This window comes from Podarcis liolepis (assembly GCF_965112155.1).
Source record: "Podarcis liolepis genome assembly, chromosome: 11".
Lineage (NCBI taxonomy): Eukaryota > Metazoa > Chordata > Lepidosauria > Squamata > Lacertidae > Podarcis > Podarcis liolepis.
In genome coordinates, this window is record NC_139565.1 from 32332613 (window position 1) to 32360073 (window position 27461).

The 27461-nt window shown below is 41.0% G+C and overlaps 2 protein-coding genes across 2 annotated transcripts in view; one reads left to right on the top strand and one right to left on the bottom strand.

Moving 5' to 3' along the window:
* Positions 1-2519: 2519 nt before the first annotated feature.
* On the top strand, positions 2520-12609 carry CCNH (cyclin H). Its single transcript, XM_083465497.1, has 9 exons — positions 2520-3432; positions 4120-4242; positions 5945-6018; positions 6953-7163; positions 7359-7522; positions 8538-8608; positions 10408-10519; positions 11542-11602; positions 12450-12609. Exons 1-9 carry the CDS (start codon positions 3139-3141, stop codon positions 12480-12482), a joined length of 1143 nt encoding a protein of 380 aa, XP_083321623.1. The 5' UTR covers positions 2520-3138; the 3' UTR covers positions 12483-12609.
* Positions 12610-13272: 663 nt separating this feature from the next.
* Positions 13273-27461, bottom strand: part of RASA1 (RAS p21 protein activator 1) — a gene marked incomplete at its 5' end in the record, with an annotated part of 51810 nt that continues 37621 nt past the window's right edge. The window contains 12 exons of the mRNA XM_083465203.1: positions 13273-14100; positions 14776-14910; positions 17773-17850; positions 19219-19307; positions 20423-20490; positions 21420-21506; positions 23462-23577; positions 24473-24615; positions 24779-24938; positions 25232-25404; positions 26146-26222; positions 26515-26672. Of these exons, the coding sequence (XP_083321329.1) occupies positions 14017-14100; positions 14776-14910; positions 17773-17850; positions 19219-19307; positions 20423-20490; positions 21420-21506; positions 23462-23577; positions 24473-24615; positions 24779-24938; positions 25232-25404; positions 26146-26222; positions 26515-26672 (1368 nt within the window). The 3' untranslated portion in view covers positions 13273-14016. The remainder of the gene's footprint in view (positions 14101-14775; positions 14911-17772; positions 17851-19218; positions 19308-20422; positions 20491-21419; positions 21507-23461; positions 23578-24472; positions 24616-24778; positions 24939-25231; positions 25405-26145; positions 26223-26514; positions 26673-27461) is intronic.

Sequence of the window (27461 nt, forward strand, 5' to 3'; positions counted from 1 at the left end):
TCCTCTCACACATCTGAGAAGAATCGCCGAGACCTCGCCTGCTTATCAGCAGAGTGGAGACGCGGGGAGGTCGACAGGAATATCTGCCGGTGCCTACGCCGTGGCACATTCCTCTGACCCAGGCAGAATTCCAACATGGAGATGCCAACAACAGATCTCAGGTTTTTGGAACTTATAGTGGGCGGGAAGTTTCTAATTGAGAAGAGGAGACAACAGCACAGCACAAATGCATCCCAAGAAGCGCAGTTCATTGAGATAGATTTCAGAGGCATTAAACGGAAAGTGCTCATGTGTGGACAAAGGCACACAAATCTGCCCACTGGGCAACAACTCGAATCTGAATGAATGCCCTACTGTGAACACAGCCTAAGACAGCTATGTTCCTATAAATGAACTCTGATGGGATGGTAAAATGGGGCAGCTTCAAGAGATGATGGGGGCTGCACAAAAGTAGGTCAGGGTCATCCCATCTGTGATAAAAATTAAAATACATTTAGAGTTTTGACACCAGGCCTCTTGCCCCAAGAAACCTAATGTGCGTTCAACAGTTGCACAAGGAGAAAACCACAAAGTGAAGCTTGTCCCATTACTAAAGCCATATGCATTCCATGGCTTGTCACTTTGACAGACAAGAGCTCTATCAGAAAAGAAATTTGCAAGATGGAAATTAACAGGCTGCTAACCTCTATTATTTAAACTTCCTAGTTCTATAGAATTAGCACATTTACAGATACAATCTCATACAAGTCCCATTGTATTGTGTTATTTTATGCAATGTGACTTACTGTTATTTTTATTGATTATAGTTTAGCAATTATTTATTGAAATTATTAATAGTAAATTTATCTTTAATTATTGCTTGCTGATATTTAATTTTATTGTGTACTATTATATTCTAATGGATTACAGAATATTACTTGATTTGATATAAATTGTTCATTTTAAAGTTATGTTTCTATTATGACATTTCTGCATTGGATCAGACTGTTACAAGGTGTGCGATCTTTGTTGTTTCTTCAGCTTGCAAACTGCCTTGTGCAAAGTAATATGGAAAGGCAATACAATTTAAAAGTGAAATGAACTTCCGACTCCGAGCAGACGTGTATAGGATTGTGCTATGCGTACATACTTGTCCCTGCTGAACTGTCGCTATTCTGTGCAGCTGTTCTCCTATTGCACTTTGAGATGTAAAAACAACATTTTTTTTTAAGGCATGGATTCTAGCATGTTTGCTCGCCGCAACATCTGTTTGAAGGGTTGGAGGAGGGTTAACCACAGCTGCAAACATATATTTAATTACCTGGGAGTAAACTGACAAAGGTCCGTATAGTTAAAGCTATGGTTTTCCCAGTAGTGATGTATGAAAGTGAGAGCTGGACCATAAAGAAGGCTGATCGCCGAAGAATTGATGCTTTTGAATGATGGTGCTGGAGGAGACACTTGAGAGTCCCATGGACTGCATGAAGATCAAACCTATCCATTCTTGAGGAAATCAGCCCTGAGTGCTCACTGGAAGGACAGATCCTGAAGCTGAGGCTCCAATACTTTGGCCACCTCATGAGAAGAGAAGACTCCCTGGAAAAGACCCTGATGTTGGGAAAGATGGAGGGCACAAGGAGAAGGGGACGACAGAGGACGAGATGGTTGGACAGTGTACTCGAAGCTACAAACACGAGTCTGACCAAACTGCGGGAGGCAGTGGAAGACAGGAGTGCCTGGCGTGCTCTGGTCCATGGGGTCATGAAGAGTTGGACACGACTAAACGACTAAACAACAACAAACCTCTTTGAACCTAATGGAGCTTGCTTCGGATTAAGCACATGGAAATGAGCTGTGTAGCGCTACGAAGTTAAAACGTGTGTGTGTGTGTGTGTGTGTGTGTGTGTGAGAGAGAGAGAGAGAGAGAGAGAGAGAGAGAGAGAGAGAGAGAAATCAGTGTTAGCATTTATTGTCTTTGGAAAAGAGAGTGGGCAAGACTGGCAACTCTTCTCTGCCTTACTTTGCTTTGCGAACAAGGATCGAATTGCTAAGAGAAAAGAGGAGGAAGAAGGTTCTTTTCCTCGCCTCCCATAGAGAGAGATTACAGCCCAATCCTCTGCAGGTTTACTCAAAAGTAACCCCTACGGAGATCTAAGTGGGGCTTACTCTCCCCACTAAGCATCCCCAGAGTCACGCCTCTTTCACAATGTCTAAATTCCCTCTGGCTCCCGCTACTAGCATTCCAACAAGGCACTCCTACTTTCCCCCCACTGTCGAAAGGCGGGATGCAACGCCGCTTTGCGCCCACACATAATCATGGCCAAATGATGAGCCGCTCTCGAGTGTACCCGGAAGTTCTCGGCGCGCGTTACTCTCCATTTCTATCTCTGTGGTATTCTTTGTCGTTGACGCAGCAGCAAATGCCTACTCGCCATTCTTATTAACTACAATTCCCATAATTCCTCCCCCTATTGGTAAAGCGCACGCCCCACCCCCCCACCCCACCGGGAGAGTGCGAGGCTCAAGAGACCCGGTGCAATTGTCAAAATACTCAGGTTGCGAACTGAACGGGCTGGGAAGTCGATGTAAATAAACAGAAGATGCGCGGAGCAGAGGCGAGGTGTTTAGAGCGGCTGCTCTTTGTTCTTGCCTCGCCGATGGCAGAGCTGAAATGGAAGGGCCACCATGGGGAGGGGGGGGGGCTGCGTGCAAATGGCAGCTTACTATCGCGATTGGGGCGCTGTTCCGCTCTGCGCCCGAGAATTAAGAAAAACTAGCCACTCAGTAATGGGACTCAACTGAATGTAGCCATCAGTGCTGGCCCGCCCTTGGAGACAAGCCATGGTGAGGCAACCGCCTCGGACAGCAGATTTGGCTTCAAGGAATGCACTGCCTGTTGCAGCGATTTATTTCAATGGGAGAAACAGTAGGAGCCTGTTCACTCAGCGTTCAGAAATCGTTCGGACTTGAAGTTCGAATCCACTTGTTTCAAACCTTCGGGACACGGCCCGAGTTACCCGGCTACCCAGTTTTAAATCAAGTTGGGTTTCTTTTGTGCGCTCCTGCCCCGCATATGGCGGTTCCGGAAGTGTGGAGGCAAGAGTTTCTCGTACCCCTTTAGGCGAAAAGCGCTTTCCGACGCTTCTGAGGGAGAGGAGCATGCCGGGGAAAATCCGTGGAGGTGGCCTTGGCGCGGGGCACGCCGGGAGTATCACGGAAGGGAGTTTCGCGGCGTCGGCGCCGACGGAGGAAGCAGGAAGCGGCCGTCTGTCGTTGCCTCAGCGGCGCATAGCCGGGCGCCTGGGCTCACTCGGGTGCGGTGTCCTTGCCGCGGCCATGTACCACAGCAGCACGCAGCGGCGGCGCTGGACCTTCCGCAGCGAAGAGGAGCTGGTCCGGCGCCGGGCCGACGCCAACCGCAAGTTCCGGTGCAAAGCTGTAGCCAATAGGAAGGTAGGGCGCGGGCTGCCCAAACGCCGAGTCCTCCTGCGTGTGATTTGTATTTGTTATTTTGTTGTTGTTGTTGTTTAGTCATGTCCGACTCTTCGTGACCCCATGCTTCGTGACCCTGCTTTTAAAGATGCTGTCTAGGTTTGTCATTGCTTTTCTCCCAAGAAGCAGGCGTCTTTTAATTTTGTGGCTGCTGTCACCATCTGCAGTGATCATGGAGCCCAAGAAAGTAAAATTTCTCACTGCCTCCATTTCTTCCCCTTCTATTTGCCAGGAGGTGATGGGACCAGTGGCCATGATCTCCGTTTTTTTTTGATGTTGAGGTTCAGACCATCTTTTGCTCTCTTCTCTTTCACCCTCATTAAAAGGTTCTTTAATTCTGACTACAACTTGTAACCTTTGTATGTTGGTGGTGCTGGCTCTGATTAGGGCCCTGGTTTCCAGCGTGGGGCACACGACCCATGGGGGCAATTTGATTTTTATGGGGGCAAATCAAGAATGAGGTATTAACAGTTAATGGCCTTTTAGGCTTCCTCCCCTGAATAGGAGTTCACTTTTTGAATAATAAGAATTATATGTCACGGGGGTGGGGTGGCAATCAGGATTTGAGAGATGCTTAGGTGGGGCATGGCCCAAAAAAGGTTGGGAACCACTGGATTAGAGTTAAGATAATTTTTGTTCTCCCACAAGGTTCAACAGACTGACCCGTTTCTTCTTGAGCCGCATGAAGAGTTGACCATTTGTAAATACTATGAAAAAAGGCTATTGGATTTCTGCTCTGTTTTCAAGCCAGCGATGCCTAGATCTGTGGTGGTGAGTTTCTAACATTCTCTTTGAGAAAGCAGTATTTGTTTTGGTTTTTAAGCTCTATTTTTGTAAAAATATTTATGATTAACGACACTTTTTAACCAGGCCTTTGGTTGATTTTATTGACATCCTATGCCCTTTTAAAATGTGGTTCTTTTGGGGGGGGTATTGGTTTTTTAAAAATCATTATTATATATATATTGTGGTTTTACATTTTAATTTTGTTCTGTAAACCACCCTGAGACCTCCGGGTATAGGGCGGTATATAAATTATTTACACACACACACACACACACACACACACTTCATTCTTCTCAACCCACTCCCCATTTCCCCACTAAACTTTCCCCACCTACTTTGGGGCCATTACTCCTGCATCTAAAGTCCCTGAACTGTTATTTGTCACCAAGTAATGTTTAACATTGTTTATTCACACTAGACACAGGGAAACACTCCCTCCAGATATTCTTGTATTGTAGTTCCCATCAGCCCCAGTCAGCCTTGTCGCTGGTCATGTATAATTACTGGAATTGTAGTCCAGTAACATCTGGAGGGCTGCATATTTCCCACCCTTCATTTATAATGCCCACGATGCCCATGCCTTCATAACTGAGCAATGCCTGTCTGCCTCTAGACACACATATTAAGGGGCAAATATGAGCATTGTAAGGAATTTTTTCACCTGGATCGCCACTGAGATGGTGCGAACAAGGAAAAACTTCCCTCGAGATTTCAATCATGTTACTGGGGTTGCCATATATACTTGCTATATACTTTTGTTAGATAGAATGCCTACAAGGGAGGCACTTTAAAAAAAAACATGAGGTAGTGGGACCCAGCCTGCATGGGGACAATGACACCTCCTTTGGAGTCTTGTTCTTGGATTCCTAAGAGTAGGAGAAGCAAAAGCCAGAACTGATAAGAGCCGGTTGGATTAGCCCTTCCACTGCTGATAGCTGCTCAACCACCCAACATTTCTGTAATAATTTTCAGAGTATTATTGCAAGTAGCTGGGAGAATAATGTAGCAACTGTGCTTGCCACAGCAATAATTCAACTTTCCATTCCAACTTTGTTCCCATTGCAACAAAGGGAAATGCTACTATGCTTCTTGCAGCAAAAGCCCAGGGAGGTAGCATTAGAGAGGGGCATAGGGATCAGAAAAGCTGTCTTGTCATCCACTTGATCTCCACCGAAGGCCATGTTTCATTGCAGCCAGGATCCAGTGATGTGCACAAGCCAACAAAGTACCAACCCTGAATATTTAAAGAATGTAGCACATGTGAGGGCACTATAAAAGTTGTGGGCGTTATGACACTTGTGGAGACTTTCTCAGGAGTACTCTTCTTTCGAGTCAAAGAGGGGCAGGAACACTAATGCAAACGAGCTTTTTAGAAGGGAATTCTAGTGACCCTGTTCAAACTGCTCCTAATAGCATCTTGAGTTTTTATAGACATGAGGTAGATTAGTCAGCACACCAATTGGCAGTGGCCCTTGTCTTCTGCTTATCCCCTGCTTCTGGCTCTTCTAAACTTGAATTTTCTGCTGCATAAATACACATTGGGTCAACCTGTGCACTACTTTGTTTTTCAGTTGACTTGCCCAGCATATCTTGTATTTATTTGATCACGATGTGTTCTATGTGGAAGCACAGAACAACAGCCATGCTATTTGCGTAAATGAACTTTCTGATTATAGTTTCCTTTTAGGGATCAGCTTGCATGTACTTCAAGCGTTTTTACCTCAATAACTCAGTGATGGAGTATCATCCTCGGATTATTATGTAAGTAATGGATACCCTTGTGGTTTAATTATTTTCCCCAAACAGAAATTCTATTATGTTGTCTAAGGATATTGTTGCCTGAACTGTTGTAAACTATGTCTCAACATTTCAACCACTTAACATTTACAGTTGTCATGTACAGAAAATGTCATAGACAGAATAAATCCTATGAAAACAAACTGAATCCTAAAAATGGAGTATTTTTCAATCCCAAAAAATTAGTTACTGCATCACATGAAAAAGCAGGGCTGAAATCCACTCTGGGGTGCACTTGCAGAATTTACACAGAAGTAGAACAGCAATGTTTTTCTCCTGGTTTATTATCATCTAAATGATAGTAAATAATGTCCCCAAACAGAATTTATCAAATAGTTTTAGTTTAATTTAGGTAAATGAATCAGGGCAAAAACAGTCTCACTTTTTTTCATGCTAAAATTTGCACTGAGAAGCAGTTAAATGTCTTTCTTCTGACACATCACACATAGCTTTATTTTGGGACATTTGACCACACATTTTCCCCAAAGCTTTCTATGCCAGATTCTTTTTTAAAAAAATAAATAAATAATGTATTGGGTTAGGATAAAAACCACAGACTTTTCCAGCAATAAGTAACATGGGGAAGCAGACAAAAGTTATCTTCTGACAGAACCCACATGGTTTTGTTTGAGACATTCTATTACCCCAGTATACAATGCAGGTCAGCTCAAGGTAAAACAACTGCCCCATAAAACTGTCTCTGTCCACTTTTTTTCTTTGGATGTTTGCTGATAGTTTGCAAGTTCTAAAAGTTTTCCAAGGATTTGGGGCTGGATTTTATATTAGAGGGAGCTTTCTCTTGTGTCCTAGTATTTAGGCTAGGCTGTTCAAAATACTTCCTGACTTCATATATAATGGTCTTCCTTAGAACCAAATGTGTTTGCTGTTTGTTTTTAAGGTTAACATGTGCATTCTTGGCATGTAAAGTAGACGAATTTAACGTGTCCAGTACACAGTTCGTGGGCAACCTTCGTGAAAGTGCAGTAGGACAGGAAAAGGCCCTGGAACAGATCTTGGAATATGAACTGCTACTTATACAGCAACTGAACTTCCACCTCATAGTGCACAACCCTTACAGACCATTTGAAGGCTTCTTGATCGATCTAAAGGTAATCATTTTTGTTGCTTAACAAATGTACCTTAGATGGTACATTTAGATGGTAACTATTGTAAAATGTTGAAGCATTAATAGTACCAAGCACTGTACTAGAGCAGATTAGTTCTTAAGTATCACAGCATGCCTGTTTGACGCTAAAATACTTGAGCTAGAAAAATGAACTCAGCAATTCTGCATATTTTTCTAGACTCGTTACCCGTTGCTTGAGAATCCTGAGACACTGAGGAAGACTGCTGATGACTTTCTCAATCGGGTTGCTTTAACAGATGCCTGCCTTCTTTATACACCGTCTCAGATTGCTCTCACTGCCATCTTGTCCAGCGCATCGAGAGCAGGAATTAATATGGAAAGGTAGATAATATTCCAAGCATTGGACTTACAAATTAAGTTAGTAGGTTTTTGTGCTGACGCTGTACATCCTTCCAAAGCTCTATCTGTGGTATTGTTAAGACTTTGCGTCAACGTGGAATAAGAGTTTATTGTTCAAGAATCATCCACACAGATTCAAACACTGGTGGCCAACCTGATCAGCTGCTTAACCTGTAAATGTGTGGCAGAGGGAAGGAAAATTGCTTACTGAATCCTACCATTTCACTATTTAAATTACTATGTTGGGTCCCCCCGCCAAGCAATAAAAGTTGTATCAACTAAATGACTCTGTGGAATGATGCATTGCAGGGGTTTGGAATAGATGGTCCTTGGGGTCCCTTCCAACTCTATGATTCTATGTATGTAAGTATAGTGAAATGTTTCTTGTCTCTCCCCACCCCCCGGTGCACCCACAAACCTGCTCTGGGGGTTCGCACAGAGAGGGTGGTGCAGGGTGGGGGTAGAGGGGAACCTTCCCTGTCAATTTTTGGAAGTCTATTATCTGCACACAATGATTTAGTTGCATACAACCCTAAATCTTTTGTTCCTTCAACTTGTCATATGTCAGCTGCCTATAAAATGGTTACTTTTACAGCTTCTTAAAACATCTATCTTACACTATCAAAAGAAGCCCGTGTTTCCAGACTACTACTTCATGTTAGAATACCATTGTTTTGCTTTCGGAAGGTTATCTTTGATTCCTGGAGGGGTGTGGGGTTTTTTGAGAATGAAAGAAATTGCTGTAGAGTATTCTAATCATCATTAATTTAACTTTTAGCATTTTTGACATTGGCTTTGTATTGTTACTCTTTATAATGCGTGCTAAGTTTTTGTTTTGTTAATATATTTTGAAAAATTCCTTCCCATCACCTAACATTTAGCTAAATGTCTTTCTCTTTATGGGGTGTATGTTAATGTAAGTGTTCTTCATAGATGTTCACTTTTCTCTGCATCCAAACAGTGGTACTGAGATCTAATTTTCACAATCTTTTGACAGTTACTTGTCAGAATGCTTAATGCTGAAAGAGAACAAAGCTTCCCTCTCCCAGTTACTGGATGGGATGAAATGTAAGTAAAGATTCTGAGAATGAGGTACCATACACATATTTATTTTAAAGTATTCTTTAAAAGTATGGAAGAGGGTTGCAAAAGCCTTTATCCGTTTGAAAGATTTATTTTATTTTATTTACTTTTCTGAATAATTGGGACACATATTTAAACTTGTATCCAACTGTTAATAAAAAGGAATTTAAGTGGGCATTTTTGTCCCTTCTGCTCCCCCAGAAATGGTATAAAGTGACAGGAAAAAATAAATATGGCTTAGTTCAGGGATGTGAACTAGTGACCCTCCATGTTGCTGGAATATGAGACTCATTTTCCCTGAACAGTGACCATGTTGGCTAGGGCTAAATGTGAGTTGGAGTCCAAAAAAACACGGAGAGCCATTGCCTATTCTTTTCTTAGCACAATTGTATCCCCACTGCTTGTAAAACAGACTCTTAACTTCAAAGGAGGTTGCTGTAACCACCAATCAGCTGACTGTTGGGTTACAGCAACATCCTTTGAAGACACATTCCCGTTGCCAATCAGCAATCTTCACTGTTTCATCCTTCTCCCTTGAGCCTCTAAAATCTGCTCTAGGGGGTTTGGGGATTCTCTGGAACAACTTGAGTGCTGGCGCAGGAATGGGAAAATATGCAAAAATTGTCTCCATCCACATTCCATTTATGGAAGCCCCTCTGGATCAAAGATAGTGAATGGAGATAGTGATGGATGCAATACAATGTCTTCTAGGTCAAATGAGACCAGAATTTTCAGCAAAGCAAGGGGAATGTTTCAAATGAAGAACAAAACTTGGTAGCTGTCTTTAGCATAAGCAAGTAAAAGGGGATATTTGATAACTTCTTCTGCCTTTGACGGTGTTCATAGCCTCTAACCTGTAGTTCAGGGCACATAAAAATGTGTATTCAGTCTTTCAGTAGACTGGTGCTTGCAAGACTGTCCTTGATACTGCTTTTATGCTTGCATCAAACACAACACAGCCTTCAGTTGATCTGTATTTTGAAGACTTGATATGCAAAATGTGCCTGCGTCTGAAGGTTTCCCTGGGACAGTAGTGCTAACACTGCATTATCCGTTAGCCTCCAGGAAATTTAAAAAAAAAACCCCATGTGAACAACTAGTTTAGTAGAGTTCTTTACTTCACACTTTTGCTGTGTCTTGACATTCCTTAGCATAAATCCTCTGATATAAGATGACAGCTAAGAGTCTTACAAATGTAATCTGAGCTTCTGTAAAGGGGGAAATAGTGTTATGTGGCAAATTTAAGCTAAGACTTTGTGGAACTTATTTCAAAGAAATCTGGAGCACATCTCAATTGTCTTTAACACTTGTTCTACAAGAGGACTTGCTTTTCATAGAAAATCTGCAAAGTATTTTGCACTGTAGTCTGGCTTTTTGAGAGCTGGATGTACTTTTTGTTAGAATGCCCCCTCCCCAGACTCACCTTTGCACAATTAATCCTGTGTGTTCATGGCTACAACTGGTCAAAATATACTATAGCTTGGCTAAAGTGTTCCTCAGCTTCATGTACAACTCACAGCAATTACATCATACTTAAACATTCCCTGTTGTGCTGTAACCTTACATACACACACAAAGCTTTATAGCCAGGTCTGTAGAATCAAAACTAGTTGGAATGTGCCATATCTAATCAGTTGGGTTTGAGTGTGATTAGGCTACCTATATCACTAGAATTCATTTGGATCTACTTTTGATAATGTACATATCTTATTGGGGTTCAGATTAATTGGTATATAGTACACTTAATTAAAGCGTTTTGAAAGTGTTTTATTGCCCCTTTGTAGGCATGAAAAATCTGGTAAAGAAATATGAGCTACCGCATCCAGAAGGAGTTGCTCTTCTGAAACAGAAGTTAGAGAAATGCCACAGCCCAGAACTTGCTCTTAATACAAATGTGTAAGTAACAATTTAAAGCTACATCGTACCTCAGTGCTAGCTTTCCTAAAAATGATTATGACAGCATATACTGTATGAGGACCGATAAGCTAATTTTGAAAAATTTGATTACCAGGAAATCCTGTGCAAATGTTATGATATAATCTTACTTTATCAGAGATTTGAAGCCAGGGTCTGTTCCAGTCATTGGTCAGTAATTTCTTCTCAGACAAGTATTGACTTGGATTCAAAGAAATGTGGGTGAAAGGGGGGGAAAGTAGCAATAGAAAAAATATATAATGCTGTTCCACAAGCTCTTTTGGAAGCTAGCAGATGACTTCTTGCAATGTATTGGGGGCTGGATTGCAGTATAGTAGACTGCAAATAGCATATAAATTCCAGCTGAACAAAGTATTGAATGTGTTTGTTCAAAGTCTTATATAAATAGAACTTCACTGGATTTGGAGTTATTCATGCGGCACTCTTCCACTGGATCTAAGATTGCACATCTGTGAGTGGAAGAGCACCTGTTTGGATCATAGCTATAGCTATTGCCCATACCTGAAGTTCATTTCATCATAAGTTACAACATATATCCATGGGTGTGGAGAACAAATGTGAACCACGAGGTCAGTGGGAAATGAAAGGGGGAAAGAGCCTGCAAAGTTTAGTTGTATTCACTGTTTGTTTTCCATAACGTAAGTTTTAACGTAACTGTCACTAATGTGGCATACTGAACATTTTCCATCTGACCTCACTGTTGAGAATTTTATTCTACAGCATATGGATATATATGAAACAACTGAATATAATCTGTTTAAGAAGCTGCAAGACTTGGTTCTTGTAAAACAGTGTTTTATCAATAGCTCTAAGGAGCCTCTAGTGCTGAATAGTCAGTTCACTTCAAATACCAGTAAAAGGTTTCAATCATTTATTAGATGTCATACCAATTTCTCCAATTTAAAATATGAAGTTGAAGAAAAGATCTTCTTATTGGAACTGGAACATACTATCTAATATTAGTATTATGGGGTTGGTTTTAGAAAGAAGAGAAAAGGTTATGAAGATGAAGACTACGTAACAAAGAAACCAAAAATGGAGGAGGTTAGTGGATTTGTGTACTTTGAGTAACTGGATAAATCTGTATATGTTTGAGAACATAAAACTTAGTTCTATATGCAAATTTAAGATAATGCCAATTAACAGGGAGCACACTTTAATCTATTTTAAAATTATTATGATAATCTAATCAATTAACCAGCAGAATCTTCTAGGTGTACTTTTATTCCCCTTATCCACAGTTGGCCAAATCCAGTTACCTGCCTTGCTGGTTGCAGACGTTCATAGGAACCGGAGTAAAGATTGTATCACTGACAGAGTTGATAAGTAGCCTTGGTGGTTCATCAGTACTACTGTACTTCCTTGACCGCAACACAGCACTGTACTGATAGTGCTGTTTAAGACTTAGGATCCTGTAAAGACTTATTTGGTTCATGGGCACAATAAAGTGTGATGCAGAAATGTTTCACTAACCGCTAACCTGTCAAATGCAGTGATCAAGGTTTAGCTTAATTTGTGGAAGTCGCTGCTTACACTACAGCAAACAGTACATTTTCATAGGATTGGGCTGGTTTGTTTTTTTTTTTTAAAAGTACATAATCTTACATCATCTGCTATTCATACAACAGGCAGCTGAATGTTTTAGGAGTCACCAGATAACGCTAAACTAGGTTGATACTTTCTTCTAAACATTGTTTTATTTGTTTTCTGCCTTACATCAAAGAGAACCTTAATCCTCAATAAAGGCAAGCATAGAAGCTGAGATTGTATATTTCTAATTTTGCAGTTGTTAATTTTCCAATCAGCCATACTTGATTCATAGGGTGGGTTTTGTTTTTTTGCACATCTTCTAACAAGTTAAAAGATTGGAGTTCCTTTTTCTTTTGTTTAGGATGAATGGACAGATGATGATTTCATTGACTGACTGGATGTCTCCACTGATGAAATCCTGAATACTTAAATGGAACTTTAGTGCCTGAGAACATGTTGCACATTCCACTACTGCAGTGAAAAAATATGACAAATGTAAATAAAGCAGTTATTTTACAGTGTGAGTGGAATATTTGAAATTACTTAAATGGTATTGGTAAAAACTGTCACTGTTCTTTTGGATTTTAATTGGCTGTAACCTGTTTTCTGGTAGCGTGTTTTGGATACCAGCCAAAAGCTGAAAAGCAATGTCAAAATATCTAAAATATAAGCACCACATATTCATAGGTATTACTTGAGATACATTGGAATTTTTTTGAAATGCACTAGTTTCTGATATTTGTGGTGATTAGGAAAACAAACTTTCAGGTGGCAATAGTTCATCCTTGGGTCTGTTGAAGGTACTACTGGCTTAATTCTTTGGGCTCAGCCTTTGGCAGAAAAGAATATTGGTGGACAGTAGAGTACTTACTTCATGGGTTCCTCCTGCTAGTGCTGTTTTCGCATTGTATGCAACAGGCTTAACCCCTGAAGAGGTTTGGTTTGCTGACAGGGTGGGTTAGGTTGGGGGTCTTATTCTAGCCTCTTCCTTTCCACACACAAAAAGACATTTATTATTCATACTTACAAGCACTGAGACTGGATCAGAAGTGATCACTGACCAAACAAAAAAATAGGAAAATGCAGGCAAGATAAATAGTTTTCTAATCACCTAGAGGCACTGTATTTATCTTCTTTGGAAATATCCAAATATTGAATCACTAGGCAGAAAAAGCAGCCAGATGTATGCTATAAAACTGTTTAATAATGCATGCATGCCTAATACAATGATCAATAAATTTACTGAGTTCAAATTATTTACTGTTGTAAACATTTTTTAAAAAGCATCATGATTTATCTGGATATACAGTCCTTGATGGAAAATTATTCAAAACAATGTGGCACATTAAAAAAAAAGCTGACAAAATCCAATCTGCATATTCTTTCAGCACAACTCTAAACGAGAGAAATAGAATGGTATAAAAAGTGTACAGCAAAGATTTCCTATCAAACTCTGGAAGCTGTAAATACAAATTAAAGTGTTTGAACAGTCCTAATATAGTTGTAACCAATCAAATTACAGTAAGACGTGTGTTCTATCCAGTTATACTTTGCTGTCAAAACATTTCCTTGGCAGTTGACTCTAATTTTATCCAAAACACAGCAAGACTTTGGCAATTGGAGGTGTTGAAATAACTTTAAAGTTCAAAGAGACAGTCACAGTATTTTCTTTGTGGAAGGTGATCTGTACACCAAGGCTCAGAGGTTGTGAAAATTGGTTCCAAGTGGAAGAAAGTGCAAGTGTCCTGCACACATAGCTTAAAGCTGTTGTTATGGTCAGTCACCAACAGGTTCTTTGTTTTGTTTTTTGCATAGTTCACACATCACTGGAAATGTGAAATGTGTGTGCTATTTTTGGCAAGAGCAAAAAAGGAAGTGATATTGGTGAAAGTTGTCATGTTGGACATGCTGGAACATGCAGAAAGCTGCTACCTGATGCTGTTAGACACTGAATACTGATTTTGCTTTTGTTGAAGAAGTTCTGTAATTGCCAGCAGCTTCTTTAGCACATGCTGTTTTAAAAAGGGAGATCATTAGCTCAGCAGCAAAGTTTTTCTGTATGATTTAAAATAACTATGCTTGTTCCCAATTGGTTCATAGCTTTTCTTGAAATGTAAACTTATTTTATTTCCCCCCTTTGTCCTTAGGATTTCCTTTCCATAGATGCAATTCACAAGTCCTGTAGCCCAGCTGAATAGCTAAATACGTTAATAGTTATAGTTACTGAATAGTAAATATGTTCATTTTACCATGCTGGAATTGACTCTACAGCTTTTAATGAATCCAAGGAAAACAAGTTACTGTTTGCTATTATGTAAACATTTAAATAAGTAGGTCAGGCAGCATAACTTATGCATAAATAATAATTGGAATAATTGCACTCAAAATACACCACCACTGCACATACTTTTTTACTAAACTGTTTCAAAGTAGCTCCTTCATGTCTACCACTTTGATTGCATCCTTAATATGCATTCACACTTTGTGCATTCAACTGCAGCCCTATATTTTAGTGTTTATAAGTCCTCAGGACCCTCTAGATAATGTTGGACTCCATGAGCCCCAGTCAGCATGGCCAATAGTCAAGAGATGATGGGAGCTATAATCCAGCAGCATAGGGAGGGCTGCAGGTTAAACCAACGCTGCTGTAACTATCAGGAAAACCCTCTTTCTATAACAGCTCTTACCTGCATTGCCCCTCGCTCATTACTGAGTGTTCGAAGCTCATCTGAATGTGCCACACAAATTTCATGGAGGGCTGCTAGATCACGTGACAAGTCAGTTCTAGAGGGCTCTGTAGTGTCTGGAAGTTCAGGTACATTCTAGAGCAAGAATAATAACAATGTTTAGAACCACCTTTCATAAAACAGTACCATGGTAGCTGAAAAAAACTTACACTGTTTACCATTCAGAGAAGGAGTGCACCTAAAGAGCAATGGGAATGCTTGTTTCGAATACACAAGTAGTCCATAGGTGAAAATTAAACTGAACTTTGCAAGCCCTGCATGATGCGTTGACAATTGACACCTGACATCTTCATGGCCCCACCCACCTGTCAGCTTTGGCTTGCAAGGGATAGGGGAGTATGTCTGCAATTTCCAGTAAAGCAGGAATATAGCTTCTTAAGCATAGAGAGAAGTGAGGCCCAGCTATGCTTACTTGAGAAATGAACTAGTTTTTGGTTGGCTATTATAGCTCAGTGGCAAGGATGAGCAACATCCAGGCTTGGTTGGACTACAGTTTCTATCAACCCCAGCCAGCATGGCTAATGAGCAGGGTTGAAGGGAGCTGCAGCCAAGCAACATCTGGCAGGTTACAGGTACTCCAGATGTTTCTCCTTGACAAACATTGGAGAAAGGAGTGGAGCCATACCTCCTGTCTCAGATCTTTGTGCAGGCCACTCTCTCAGTCCTGCCACCGTCATAGGCATACATGGAAAGCCCTTCTCAGTGGCTGCTCCTAGACTTTGGAATTCCCTTAGAAAGATACATACTGGCTCCTTCCACCAGCAGGTAAAGACTGTTTTATCTCAACAGGCCTTTGGGAATTGTCTGTTTCTCAAGGAAAGGGCTTTTTAATAGTGCTGTGCTAATTATCTGTATTTTAATAGATTTGTTTTTTATACTGTTTCAATTTTGGGATTGCTACCGTGGAGGGGCGAGGGAGGTATGGCGGTAGGGGCAGATGTTATAGGCGAAGGGGATCGAGATACGGATATGCTCATACCCCTTCCAATCTGCGCCCCATCCCAAGGGACGAGGGTAGGGTGAGCAAGGATTACTCACCTCCGTCACTGGTGTTGTGCAATGCCAGGTCTATAGGCAACAAAACCGCCACTCTGCGAGATTTCTTTACCTCGCAGGGGGTCGACCTGGCTTGTGTGACGGAGACCTGGGTGCGCGAAGGGGAAACTGTTACCTTACGAGAGATGGCGCCCCCGGGTTTCTCCGTCCTCCACCAGTCACGGACTGTGGGCCGGGGGGGGGGGGGGAGGGGTGGCATTATTAATCCGGGAAGATTGTTCTTTCAGGGCTCTACCATCGCCATTGATCCCCGGCATTGAATGTGTTGGCCTAGTGTGGGGCTCTGAGGTGAGCTTGGCTGTCTGGCTGGTGTACCAGCCACCTAGCGCACCAGCAGCCACCCTGTCAGGCCTGCTGGAGGCGGTGGCCGGCTGGGCCTTGGAGTTCCCTAACCTATTGGTATTGGGGGACTTCAACATCCATGCTGATGCCACTCCCTCCTCACAGGCTCTGGACCTGGTGTCTTCTATGGCGACACTAGGGCTCTCCCAGTTTGTTTTGGGCCCCACACATCAAGCAGGCCACACGCTGGATTTGATCTTTGGTGCCGGTATAGATGTGATCATGTCTCCCTCGATGAAGGTGCCATGGTCTGATCACTACGCTCTGAAAGCCAGAATTGACTTTCCACCCCCACCCTGCTTAGGTGGCGAGCCCACAGAGGCTGATGGACCCTGATAAATTCCGTCAAGCCTTGCGGGACCTGGCGACTCATTGACTGAGCTTGTTGAGGGCTGGAAGCCGGTTGAAGTTAAATCCTTCGAAGACAGAGGTCCTCTGGCTGGGATGGGACGATATGGGATTGGTGAGGCAACTCCCATCTCTTGCAGGGGGTGCAATTAGTGCCAGCACCGTCCGTTAAGAGTTTGGGTGTAATCTTCGATACCTCCCTCTCTATGGAGGCGCAGATTACAGCTATAACAAAGGCGGCATTTTTTCATCTCTGCCAAGCTAAGCAGTTGGCCCCTTATCTCTCTTGCCCTGACCTAGCCACTGTGATCCACACGACGGTCACCTCCAGACTGGATTATTGTAACTCGCTCTACGTGGGGTTGCCCTTGAGACTGACCCAGAAACTTCAGCGGGTGCAGAATGCCGCGGCGAGACTCCTTATGGGGTCTTCGCTGCGAGATCACATTCATCCGGTACTATACCAGCTGCACTGGCTCCCGGTGGAGTACAGGATCAGGTTTAAGGTGCTGGTTTTAACCTTTAAAGCCCTATACGGCCTAGGACCCTTGTACCTACAGGACCACATCTCCTGGTATGCCCCACAGAGGAACCTACGGTCTGCAAATAAAAACATCCTGAAGGTCCCAGGCCTCAGAGAGGTTAGGCTGGCCTCAACTAGAGCCAGGGCTTTCTCGGCTGTGGCTCCAATCTGGTGGAACGCTCTGTCACAAGAGGCTAGGGCCCTGCAGGACTTGACATCTTTCCGCAGGGCCTGCAAGACAGAATTGTTCCACCAGGCCTTTGGTCAGGGTGCAGCCTGACTCTCTCCTCTGGCAACCTGCACAGAATTTTGCTTAACGGTTGCCATTAATTTGATTTTAATTATTTTTTATAATGAAATGTTTTTAGAATGTTGGATTATTTGATTGTTTGTTTATTTGATTGTTGTTAGCCGCCCTGAGCCCGGCTTCGGCTGGGGAGGGCGGGATATAAATAAAATTTATTATTATTATTTATTAGAGTATAATTATTTTTTTACACTGATTATCTGTCTTGCTTTATTTGTGGAAGCCACCTTGAATCCTGGTCCAGAAATGGTTGAGATATGGTTCCCAAAGCCCTCTTTTTAACAGGGTCCTTCCCCTGTATTTTCTGAAGCAAATACTTACAGTCTCTATATTTACACAATTAAGAAAGAAGTGTTCTTACCCCAAGTTCATCTAAAAACATGATCATCTGGTGTTTGTTACTCTTGATAAAAGGATTTACACCTTCCATATATGGCTCCTAAAATAAAACCACAAAATTTGTATCACTTTAATCCTCCATGTGATGGCTTCTGAATTATTCTTAATGTATTTTACACCACTTTCCACAATGCTCAAGTTGGTGTATGCTAAAACACAAATATAATTTAAACACCATTGAAAACCACAATAAAATACATCACATAAGATAAAGCTGCTACAGAAAATTTAAATCCTTTTAAAGATCTGACAAAGCAGGATGTTTTACAGCTTTTATAAACTGATGACAATGTTGATATCTTCCTAACCTTGGGATAGCCAGCATGGAGTGCCCTACAGATCATTGACCATGTTGGCTGAGGCTGGTGGAAGTTACAGTCCAATAATATAGGGAGAAAACCACACTGGCTACCCCAGTCCTAACCTTTATTAGGAGGAGGTTCCAAAGTTTTGAGATGTTAGCAGAAAGGACCCTAACCCTGGCATCACCTTAAAAATCTGTCCTGGAGGAAAAGCAGACAAGAAAAGCCAGTCTGCCCCTACTGGCAAGTCATTTCAATTGAGGAGAAATGGCCCTTAATGTAGAAAGACTTCAGGCTGTGCAAGGCCTTCAAGGTTAAAAATCAGGATTTTAAAATTGGGCATGAAAGCAAACTGGCAATTAGTTTATTTGTATTTGTAACTGTATTTGCACTAGCTGCACTATGTTACTGCTGACCAAGGCAAGGTGTGACATTTTGCAGCTACTTCCATGTCATCTTCAAGTAAAGTCCATTGAAGAGCATCTTCCAACAGTCAAACCTGGATGTTACTGCTGAACTATTGCACAATCGTCACCCTAACACATTATTTCCATAATCTCTTTGATGGCTGTGGCTTTTCTCTGACCAGTCAGGATGAAGAAGACCAACCACATATAGAAAGAACAAAAACTGATATTTAAACGAGCTCAAACACCTTGCTAAGAATGGAGATAACTTGAGAGTTTTAAATGCTCTTTCCAAATGCTGCTGTCTGTACCGACAATATTATGTACTATATACAATGCTGACTCTACTGTCCTATTGTATTGAAAGGGAGCCTATTCTATGTGAACAAATGAAGCTCTTCCATACTAAGTCAGTCAATGGTTTACTTAGTCCAGTCCTGTTAACTCCAACTAACAGTGACTCTACAGGGTCTCAAGCAGTCTCTTTCCTGCCTAGCTACCAAAGATCCTTTTCAGTGGTAATGCCAAGGAGTGAATTTAGGATCTCTTGTGTGCACTCTGCTATAGAGCTATGGCCCCTCCTGTCATTCCAGACTCATACTGACTTGTACAGGCAGAGGGGGCATGATTACACATGTTCTTTCACTGAGAGCAAAGAACACGTGTGGGGGGGAATTAACTTCTAAGATTTATATTTACCTTAGCTCCAAACTCAACTAAATTTGCCAAATTCTGCACAGACTTGGCGACCAGCGTCAGTGTTCTTGCAGCAGTGGGAGAAGGAGAATCTGAGATAAACAATTTGAAAATCACAATTGATGCCAACTGAGATTATAGTCTAGTACAGCAGTTGATAACCAGACTCACTGGCAGGACAATGAAGTGCGAAATGCAGATGTAAGCACTTCCTCTCTCCCTCCTAAGGCCAATTCAAGCTCCTCACCACAACCTCAAGTGATGCACTCATAGCTGATTAAGCACAGTCCCCAAACCAGAGCACTTCCTCTTCTAAGAGAGACAAAGAAAAATAATAGGAAGCGCTATTCCCCATGCTTGAGGGGATTTAGATGAAGAGGGAGGGGTATCATTCTGCCCAACCCTGCCCAGATCTCTTGGTCTCCACCAGTGGGGGAGCAGCAGGGAATTAAAAGTTCCAGTTGCTGTAAACAAAGGACTCGGGAAGGTTCAAAGTAGTGGTTTAAAGTTGATAGCTGATGGTTCATATGCAGACCAACCCACCACAAAATATTTAATATAAGCCCATTATCTTTCCCCACACTTCCAATGGTTAGAGTCACGCCACATTAGCAGTGCTTCTTTCTATACCAGAAGTGGGCAACCTGTGGCTTGGATGCAACTCTCTGTCAGTACGGCCCTCTTTATCTTCTTGCTGCTACTGGGGGAAAGAATGGTTGTCAGGCACAGGGTGGACCTCTGGAACTCCTCAATAGTTCTGTACCCTCACATGTGAAGTAATGCCTGTCTGCCATTTTTTCCTTCAGTGGCAGCAGGACCAACCGTGGCAGCTGCAACAGGAAGGGATGCGTTCAGTGAAGAGAGGATGGCAGCAGCGGAGGGGGCTGGCAAGGGAAATGTGTGTGTGCATGTGCAGGAAAGGTAATGAGTGGATGATGGTTGAATAGAGTTAGTAGGGGTCCCAAAGGAAATTTAGCAAGCAAGCTGGCTGGGGGAAGCAGTTTCTGCCTGTGTGAATGTGCATCCTTGCCCACTTTGGGCTTTGATGGCCCACCACCATTATGCAGCCCTCAACCTCAAAAAGGCTACCCATCCCAGTTCTATACTAAGCCAGAATTTATTCTCTCCGCAGTGCATTAAGAACTAAATACAGTCAACTTGCTATCTTAACATTATAGATGGTTTTATCAATATCTAAAGAACTTACCTGAGATGATATTAAACATCCTTGGATTCAGAATGGCAGGGCAGATCAGCCGAAGGAAAACAAAACCACTGAAAGAGGGAAGCAAAAGCATGTCTTGACTTGGTACTTGATCACAAACATCACTAAAATATATTTGAAAATACTACTAAGGATACCAATGATTAATAAGAACTCTATTCAAAACTCATGGTTGTCTTTTCTCATATGGTAGGTCATGGCAATTCCAATCCAAAATATCAGAGAAATAGAGGACTTTTTCACCACAGCCCTGTACCTGGTATGCAGTAAAATTCTCTACTACTTGGCAGGATAATACAAAAGTCCAAAAAAATGTTCAATAGGGGAGATCTTTCACACTATTGCCTTGCCAAGGTAACAATTTATCAAGTGTGAAAAGATAGTAAAATTGTAATTTGTATCCATTTAGACAGGCAGTTTACTAAGTAGCTACAAGCACTCATGGTAATTTACCACTTTGCAAATGTATCCTTCCAGAGTCTTGTGGAGTAAGTAGATAGAACCAACCCAATTTAATAACCTCCAATATGAATCTTCATGGTCTTAAGGACTTTAGATTCCATCAAGGTAGAGTCTTTTTTGTTTTTGCTGCTCCCTGATGCAATGTAACTCCTTTACAAGGGAAACTTGTACCACTTTCTCCTTGTTGGTATTTTGAAGGCAAGGGCATTAAAAAAAATTTTTAATGATCTCTGAGAACCAACTGCTGAATTCCTTTCTTTACACTGGTTTGCAAGCACTGCTTGTCTTGCTGGGTTGTAGTATTACATACTGCTTATTGCTGCCGTGTTTCTTTTTAGGTTTGGTGTGGTATTTATGAACAACAGTATGTCTCTAGCAGTAACTACGAAACAACAATGTTCTAAACATAGTTGTGAGATGCTGAAATCAGCTTTGAAAATATGTCACCACTCTGCAGCATAACATTCTGAGCTGCACCATCTAAAGAATAACAACAGTAATGAAGAGAACACCTTACCTAACCACTCTTGTTCTCATGGTTGTGTTGGCTGGCCACTTGTTTTGAACAGACTTCTGTAAACAGCCATAAATATACCTCAATGTCCTGTCAAAATAATACAATTAAGAACCTTAGCATATCACATTACTTTAGATTACTATACTAAACTGTGCATTTACAGTTATGGTTCCCCATCTGTGGAATGCCTCCCCTGGTGAGGTGCATCTGTCTCTGTTGTTACTGACTTCAGAGGAATTTGAAATATTCCTGTTTACCCAGGTATTTGGTGGCTGAAGGATACTGTTCCTGGCAACCTTAGATCACTGAATGAGGGATCTCAGTATTTTAACAAGTTAAAATACTAAAACAGATAAAAATTACCTCTGCTTTCTAAGCGTCTGAGTAAGTCTGTGTTAATAGGAATGTTTTTAGCAGGCACTGAAAAGAATACAGTTAAGGCACCTGGTTGATTTCAATAGGCAGGGAGTTCCAAAGTGTAGGTGCTGCCACACTAAAGGAGCTCTTACAAATACGGAACAGGTGTTATGTGGAGCTTGTAGTAGTGCCAATTCCATTGATAATGGGAGTAAGGGGAATCTTTTGTTGCAATTTAAGGAAGACGTTAGGACAAAGTACTGTGATCCGTTCCGGAGTCCCGTTCGCAACATGAAAAGCCTGCAACCTGAAGCGCCATATCTGCACATGTGTGCGACACAATTTGGTGCTTGTGCGCATGCGCGAAGCACAATTTAGTACTACTGCGCATGCGGCGAAACCCAGAAGTAACCCTTTCCGGTACTTCTGGGTTGCCGCGGGATGCAACGTGAAAAAACATAACATGAAGTCGACGTAACATGAGGTATGACTTTACAAGCTAAACCTATCACTTCAAGATTCATGTATCTTTAAATATATATATAAATAACTGGCATGTTGCAGTGGTCAGAAGACTACAGCACCTAGCTGAGGGGATTAGGCCTTTTGCAGTCCTGACAACAAAAATCGCTTTTTCTCAGGCTATGCAAGAACAAGAAACAGTTGAAAAGTCAATATAGCTAACAACTTCTAAATCAACTTGAATTTGTTTGTTCTTCCCATCATACAGATGCTATTGCTTATGCAACTATACATCTAGTGACAGGCTTAGAGCAAGGATTTATTCTACTATTAGTTGATGGAATTTATGGTGAAGCGGAGCTGTTTATGAATGTTCCATGTACATGTGCTATAAGCACTACATTATATTACAATGTCACCTGTACAATAATTGTTAGAAAAGAGTTAATAAGCTCTGGGGGTGGGGGCATTTAATAAACATTTATTTTTAATTGAAAACAATGACAATGTTACTGTACAAAGCTAGGATAATGAAAAATCTTGTAGTTCCATCCTTTCCAAGTGCTTGGGCTGACAATTTTATTTTATTTTTTCCTAGGCCAGGTTCTGAAAATCAATTTATTGAAATATACTTTGGACTATAAGTATTCGGAATACCATATTGGCCCGAATATAAGGTGCAACCACAAATAAGCCGCACCTTGAAAATTCAAGGGGGGAAGAAAAAAAGACAATACCCGAATATAAGCCCCTCCCTTAAAATTGGGTTACAGATTAAAATCGCTAAGGTTGGTAGAATTGTGACTCTCAGTTAATTTAAGCCTTTGATCTTGCAAGCCTGCAAAAGTTACCATACAATTGCTAAAATAGCAAAAAGCTATTCAATTGCTACAATTCTGCAGGTACTCACACCCGTAAATGGCAAATGAACAGTCTCAAGCTCACAAATCGGCAACAAAACATATTTATTTTCTGTTTTACCGTATGTTTCAGCAGTAATATTGTAAAAGCCAATTCTTGTAAGGTCGTGAATTTAAGCTGGACTTTAACTTTTCACAGTCAGAATTTGGGGGGAAAAGTGAGGCTTACACTCAGGCCAATACAGTACTAGGAAAATTTTGGCCAAACAATAAAACTTTTTAAATTTTATCACAACAAAGGATGATATAGGACTGAAATGGGAAGTTCTAAAGAGGCTTTAAAAAAAATATTGGTGAACTTACGGAGGCAATATTTCTGCAGCCATGAATATTTTCTCCACCAGTTCCGAAAGGATACTCAGCAGGTGTGCTAAATTAGTATTTACATCTTCATTTTTTTCTAACTTTGAAGGATTTAACTGAAATGTAGAGCCATAAGACATAAATGAAATATATCTTCAAAAGATAACCAGCAAAGTTTACTCAACGTAAAAACAAACAAACTTCTTGAAAAGGTTAGACTGATTGGGTGGCATCTAGGACTCCTAGCTTCAGCAGCCACCACACAGGTTGTAGATTGCAGGGAATCTCTATGATATCACCTCAAAGCCTCAAGTAGCATGCCTGTTTTTTGCAAGATACTTGAAATGCTGACAAAAGATAAAACCATCATTGACTATACAGTTCAAAGGCAAAATACAGAAATTGCTAGGTGTGCAATGGGAAGTCAGGTTTAAAACCACTCTCAGCCACAAAGCTTACTGCACAGCCTTGGGTGATTCAGCAGTCCACGCTGCACATGATGCTAAACAACATTTTAGTCTGATATGCAAGAGCAGGAACAAGTTGCAGTGAATGCAGGGCTCACATGCCGTTCCCATGGCTTCTGCTTCCACTTTTAGTTAACCATAGCGTGCCACGTTCTCAGGACCTCGAAATGCAGCTGATACTAGATCCAGCCAGTTTAAATACGCCAGCTTCAAAGCATGGTTTCTGAAGATCTATTTTAAAATTGCCATCATTAGGTCAGGATGACGTGACAAACTGCAGTTAGCAAAACCTCATTCCAGCTGTGTGGGAGGAAAAAGGGTAGTATGCAACCTAAGACTTGTTGCAACTCATCCTTCTCCGTGTTTATCATATTAAACAGTGGTTTGGTGTGACCTGCAAATGCCAGACGTACAGCGCAAGGTTTCTCTGTGGCTAAAATGTTGCTCTAAGCATTCTGGAGGGACCCAAGTTATACCTATTTTTCAAACATTTCATAGATTTTGAAACTGTTTGTGGTGTAGTTCATTAGCCATAACGTCTTACCTCACAAGACTGCTTGCTCTCCATTATCTTTAAAATAGAGTCCTTTAGTGCATGGTGAACAAAACGTGTGGCTGTAGCTTTCATATACTGCTCCATAAGTGTACTTGCCAGCGTGGTGGCACGGAATAAGGTAGTAGCTTCATCTGAACAAACAAACAAAACCACCAGATATAAATATTAAATTTTCAGCTCTGTTGAATTTAAATGAGGAAATAAGATTATTGAGAAGGAAATGCCTGTGGATGGTGGAAATGGAGGAGGGGAATGACCTGAAAAATTATTTTCAGTAACATACTTATACTGTACCTTCCACACATATTTCCCTGTCATTTAGTGTTCGCAACAATAATGCCTCCAGTTTTTCATGAAGAAAAATCTTCAGTAAAATGCTAGCAAGCAGTGTTCGATCCTGTCCACATACGATGGATAAAGCGTAGACCACATGCAGCTCTTTTTGCAGGACCAACTGAAAAACAGAGATGGCAAAGTACTAAGTAAACAGTAACTATGAACTTACTCCAAGAGTGTACAACAAAATAAAGAGTGTAATTATTTCCTGAAATAAATAAGTTCTCCTTTCAAACGCTATGTAATTTATGAGGGGCCCAAATCTACCTCGAACACCATCTGGGCAAGCTATAAAAGAGCATATATTCTTTGGAAGAACCACCCTTGCCTTCAGGCACTGACAGGCAACTTTTAAAGTGTTTTAATATTTATTTCAAGCCACTTTCAAATTAAAATGCAGGGACTCAATACCTCCTTAAATTCACTGTACTCTTCTTCTGGCATTATTTTCTCCATAGAATATCGTGCACGGACACGCAGAGAGCCTGGTTCAATACCTTTCAGAGGTATGTGTGAACTGAGCTGAAACCATTCATCTGTTGCCTGCCCTTTCTGTAGTCGGCTCAGTTGGCATCGCATGAACACTTGAAAGAAATATTCAGAGAGAAGTTAGTCTTTGGAGAGAATGGCATATATGAGAGTATAAGCCAAAATGAGCTTATAAAATCCACTGGATCTGAAGATTTTTTTTAAAAAAACCCAACAACTCTCATGCTGTAAGTTCTCTCAGAATGAGAAGAAGAAAAGAGTTGCAATGATAATTTTCATATATAAAAAGGAGCCCCAGGATGATAGTATTCACTTTCTCCTGTTTCTTAGAACACAGAATTCTCCAACAAGAGTCATTAGAATTTTAAAAAGAGTTTCTAAACTACATTACATTAATTAAAGTGAGAAGAAAAAGATAACAAATGATAGTACATCAGGCAAATTAATGATACAGAAAATACAGAAATAGCTAAATGGGTAATTCTGTCAGTTATTTATACTAATGAGAAACCTTAAGGGTTCTTGAGCACCCCATCAAATATTTTATTACATACTTGGGCCTTCTTTGACCATGCTGGATAGAAGGGCAGTGCAAGTAAACTGCAGGTAGTGAGCCACCCTCAAATGAAAGAATTCAGTACATGCTTAGAAGGTTAAGGGAAGTGCCCTTAAAAACACACATAAGTTTACAGCAGTGAAAAGCTGTCATGTTCCAACCATTTGGATAGGAAAGAGATACAAACAATGACTGTTTCAACAAGTGGGATAAATATGTAAAAGAGAAATACGCAAGCACTACAACTGTAAAAACTTTTTTCAAAAATAACAGAACTTACATATATCTGGATCTTTACTCTTCTTTGTTTTGTTACTAAGAGTTATTTCAAATCTATTGATGTCAGATGAAAGATCGCTAGGAAAAAATACAGAAAAATACAATTCACATTTGTACTCCTGCTTTGACATTCTAACTTAAAATAATGATATTTTATTTAGATTTAATTTCATTATATAAAGCTACAACCAAAAGTCAGCCATTTGCTTTTCTACTGTACGATTACACATTTGTGACAAAATAAGTCATTAAAAATATTCAGTTACTGTTGCCAAAAGCAAAGAAAATAAAATTATATTACGCCGTCACCAAGAAGGACTTTAGAAATTTTTGTTTTAAATGCAACAAATTTAAGTAGCAGAAGACTTACTCAAACACAAATTCTTCTGACCACACAGGGTTCTGTCCTTCTCGTACATGCGTTTTTGCTACCTGTACACTATTCAGGTAGATATTACAGTAAGGATTAGTAAAATGTTTTGCTGGAAGTGTATGGGCTTCTTCAACATGTAGTATAAGACTGCTGACCTAGAGAAAGTATACAAAATGGAATTCAAAACTTTGTTTTACGTAGTGAGACCATACCCAGAAGTAAATAGGTGTGGGTACTTATTTAAGTGAGAAATGCAAACCACAGCTCACAGGGTGAAGTTAAATAAAAAGTGATTAAAGAACGAATTAGTATAGGAGGGCTTTGAATTTAGATTCTGTTTACTATCAAATTCCTTGCTTCTATATAAGGAAGGCAGAATTGCATCCACTATTTTAGTACCAGCAATACAAAAACAGACTGTGAACCTGTGACCAAACTTATTGAAGGTACACGGTGGGAAGGCAGGCTTGGCCCACCCATGAAGGAGGGTGAAGCAGCCACCTCAGATAGAGGAAGTCCCCCAAAAAGTGCCTCTACAGCCCCTCCCCCCCATGCTGATTTCTGGTGAGATTTCATGAAGCATGAGAGTTCTCATGAGATTTTGATGAAATCTTGCCAGCAATCAGCACTGATACTGGCTCCACTTCTCTGCCAGCAGTGGGCAGCGCCAGCGGCAGTGGGTGGTGTGACAGCGGCAAGCCATTTCCTGTTTCACCTCCTGCAGCAAAATGAAATGCACCATCCCTGCAAAATGCCAAACTATGCTGAACCGAAAGGAGGGGGCCCTATATGGGAAAAGGAACGTAACTACTTACTAAGCTTGCTGTGAAGGGACAAACTTTCACAGTGTCTTCTGAGTGGCTGGTATTAGATTCAGTGAATAGCTCTATTGCTTTGGGCCCTACAGAACTACTAACTGAAGCTGTATGGTACATTTAATGTTA

Bases quoted from the DNA above. Each gene is read 5' to 3' on its own strand.
- CCNH (XM_083465497.1), top strand. From the start codon at position 3,139: ATGCCGGGGAAAATCCGTGGAGGTGGCCTTGGCGCGGGGCACGCCGGG. The intron at 7,164-7,358 runs GTAATCATTTTT...ATATTTTTCTAG, and splicing joins GCTTCTTGATCGATCTAAAG to ACTCGTTACCCGTTGCTTGA. The intron at 11,603-12,449 runs GTTAGTGGATTT...TCTTTTGTTTAG, and splicing joins AGAAACCAAAAATGGAGGAG to GATGAATGGACAGATGATGA.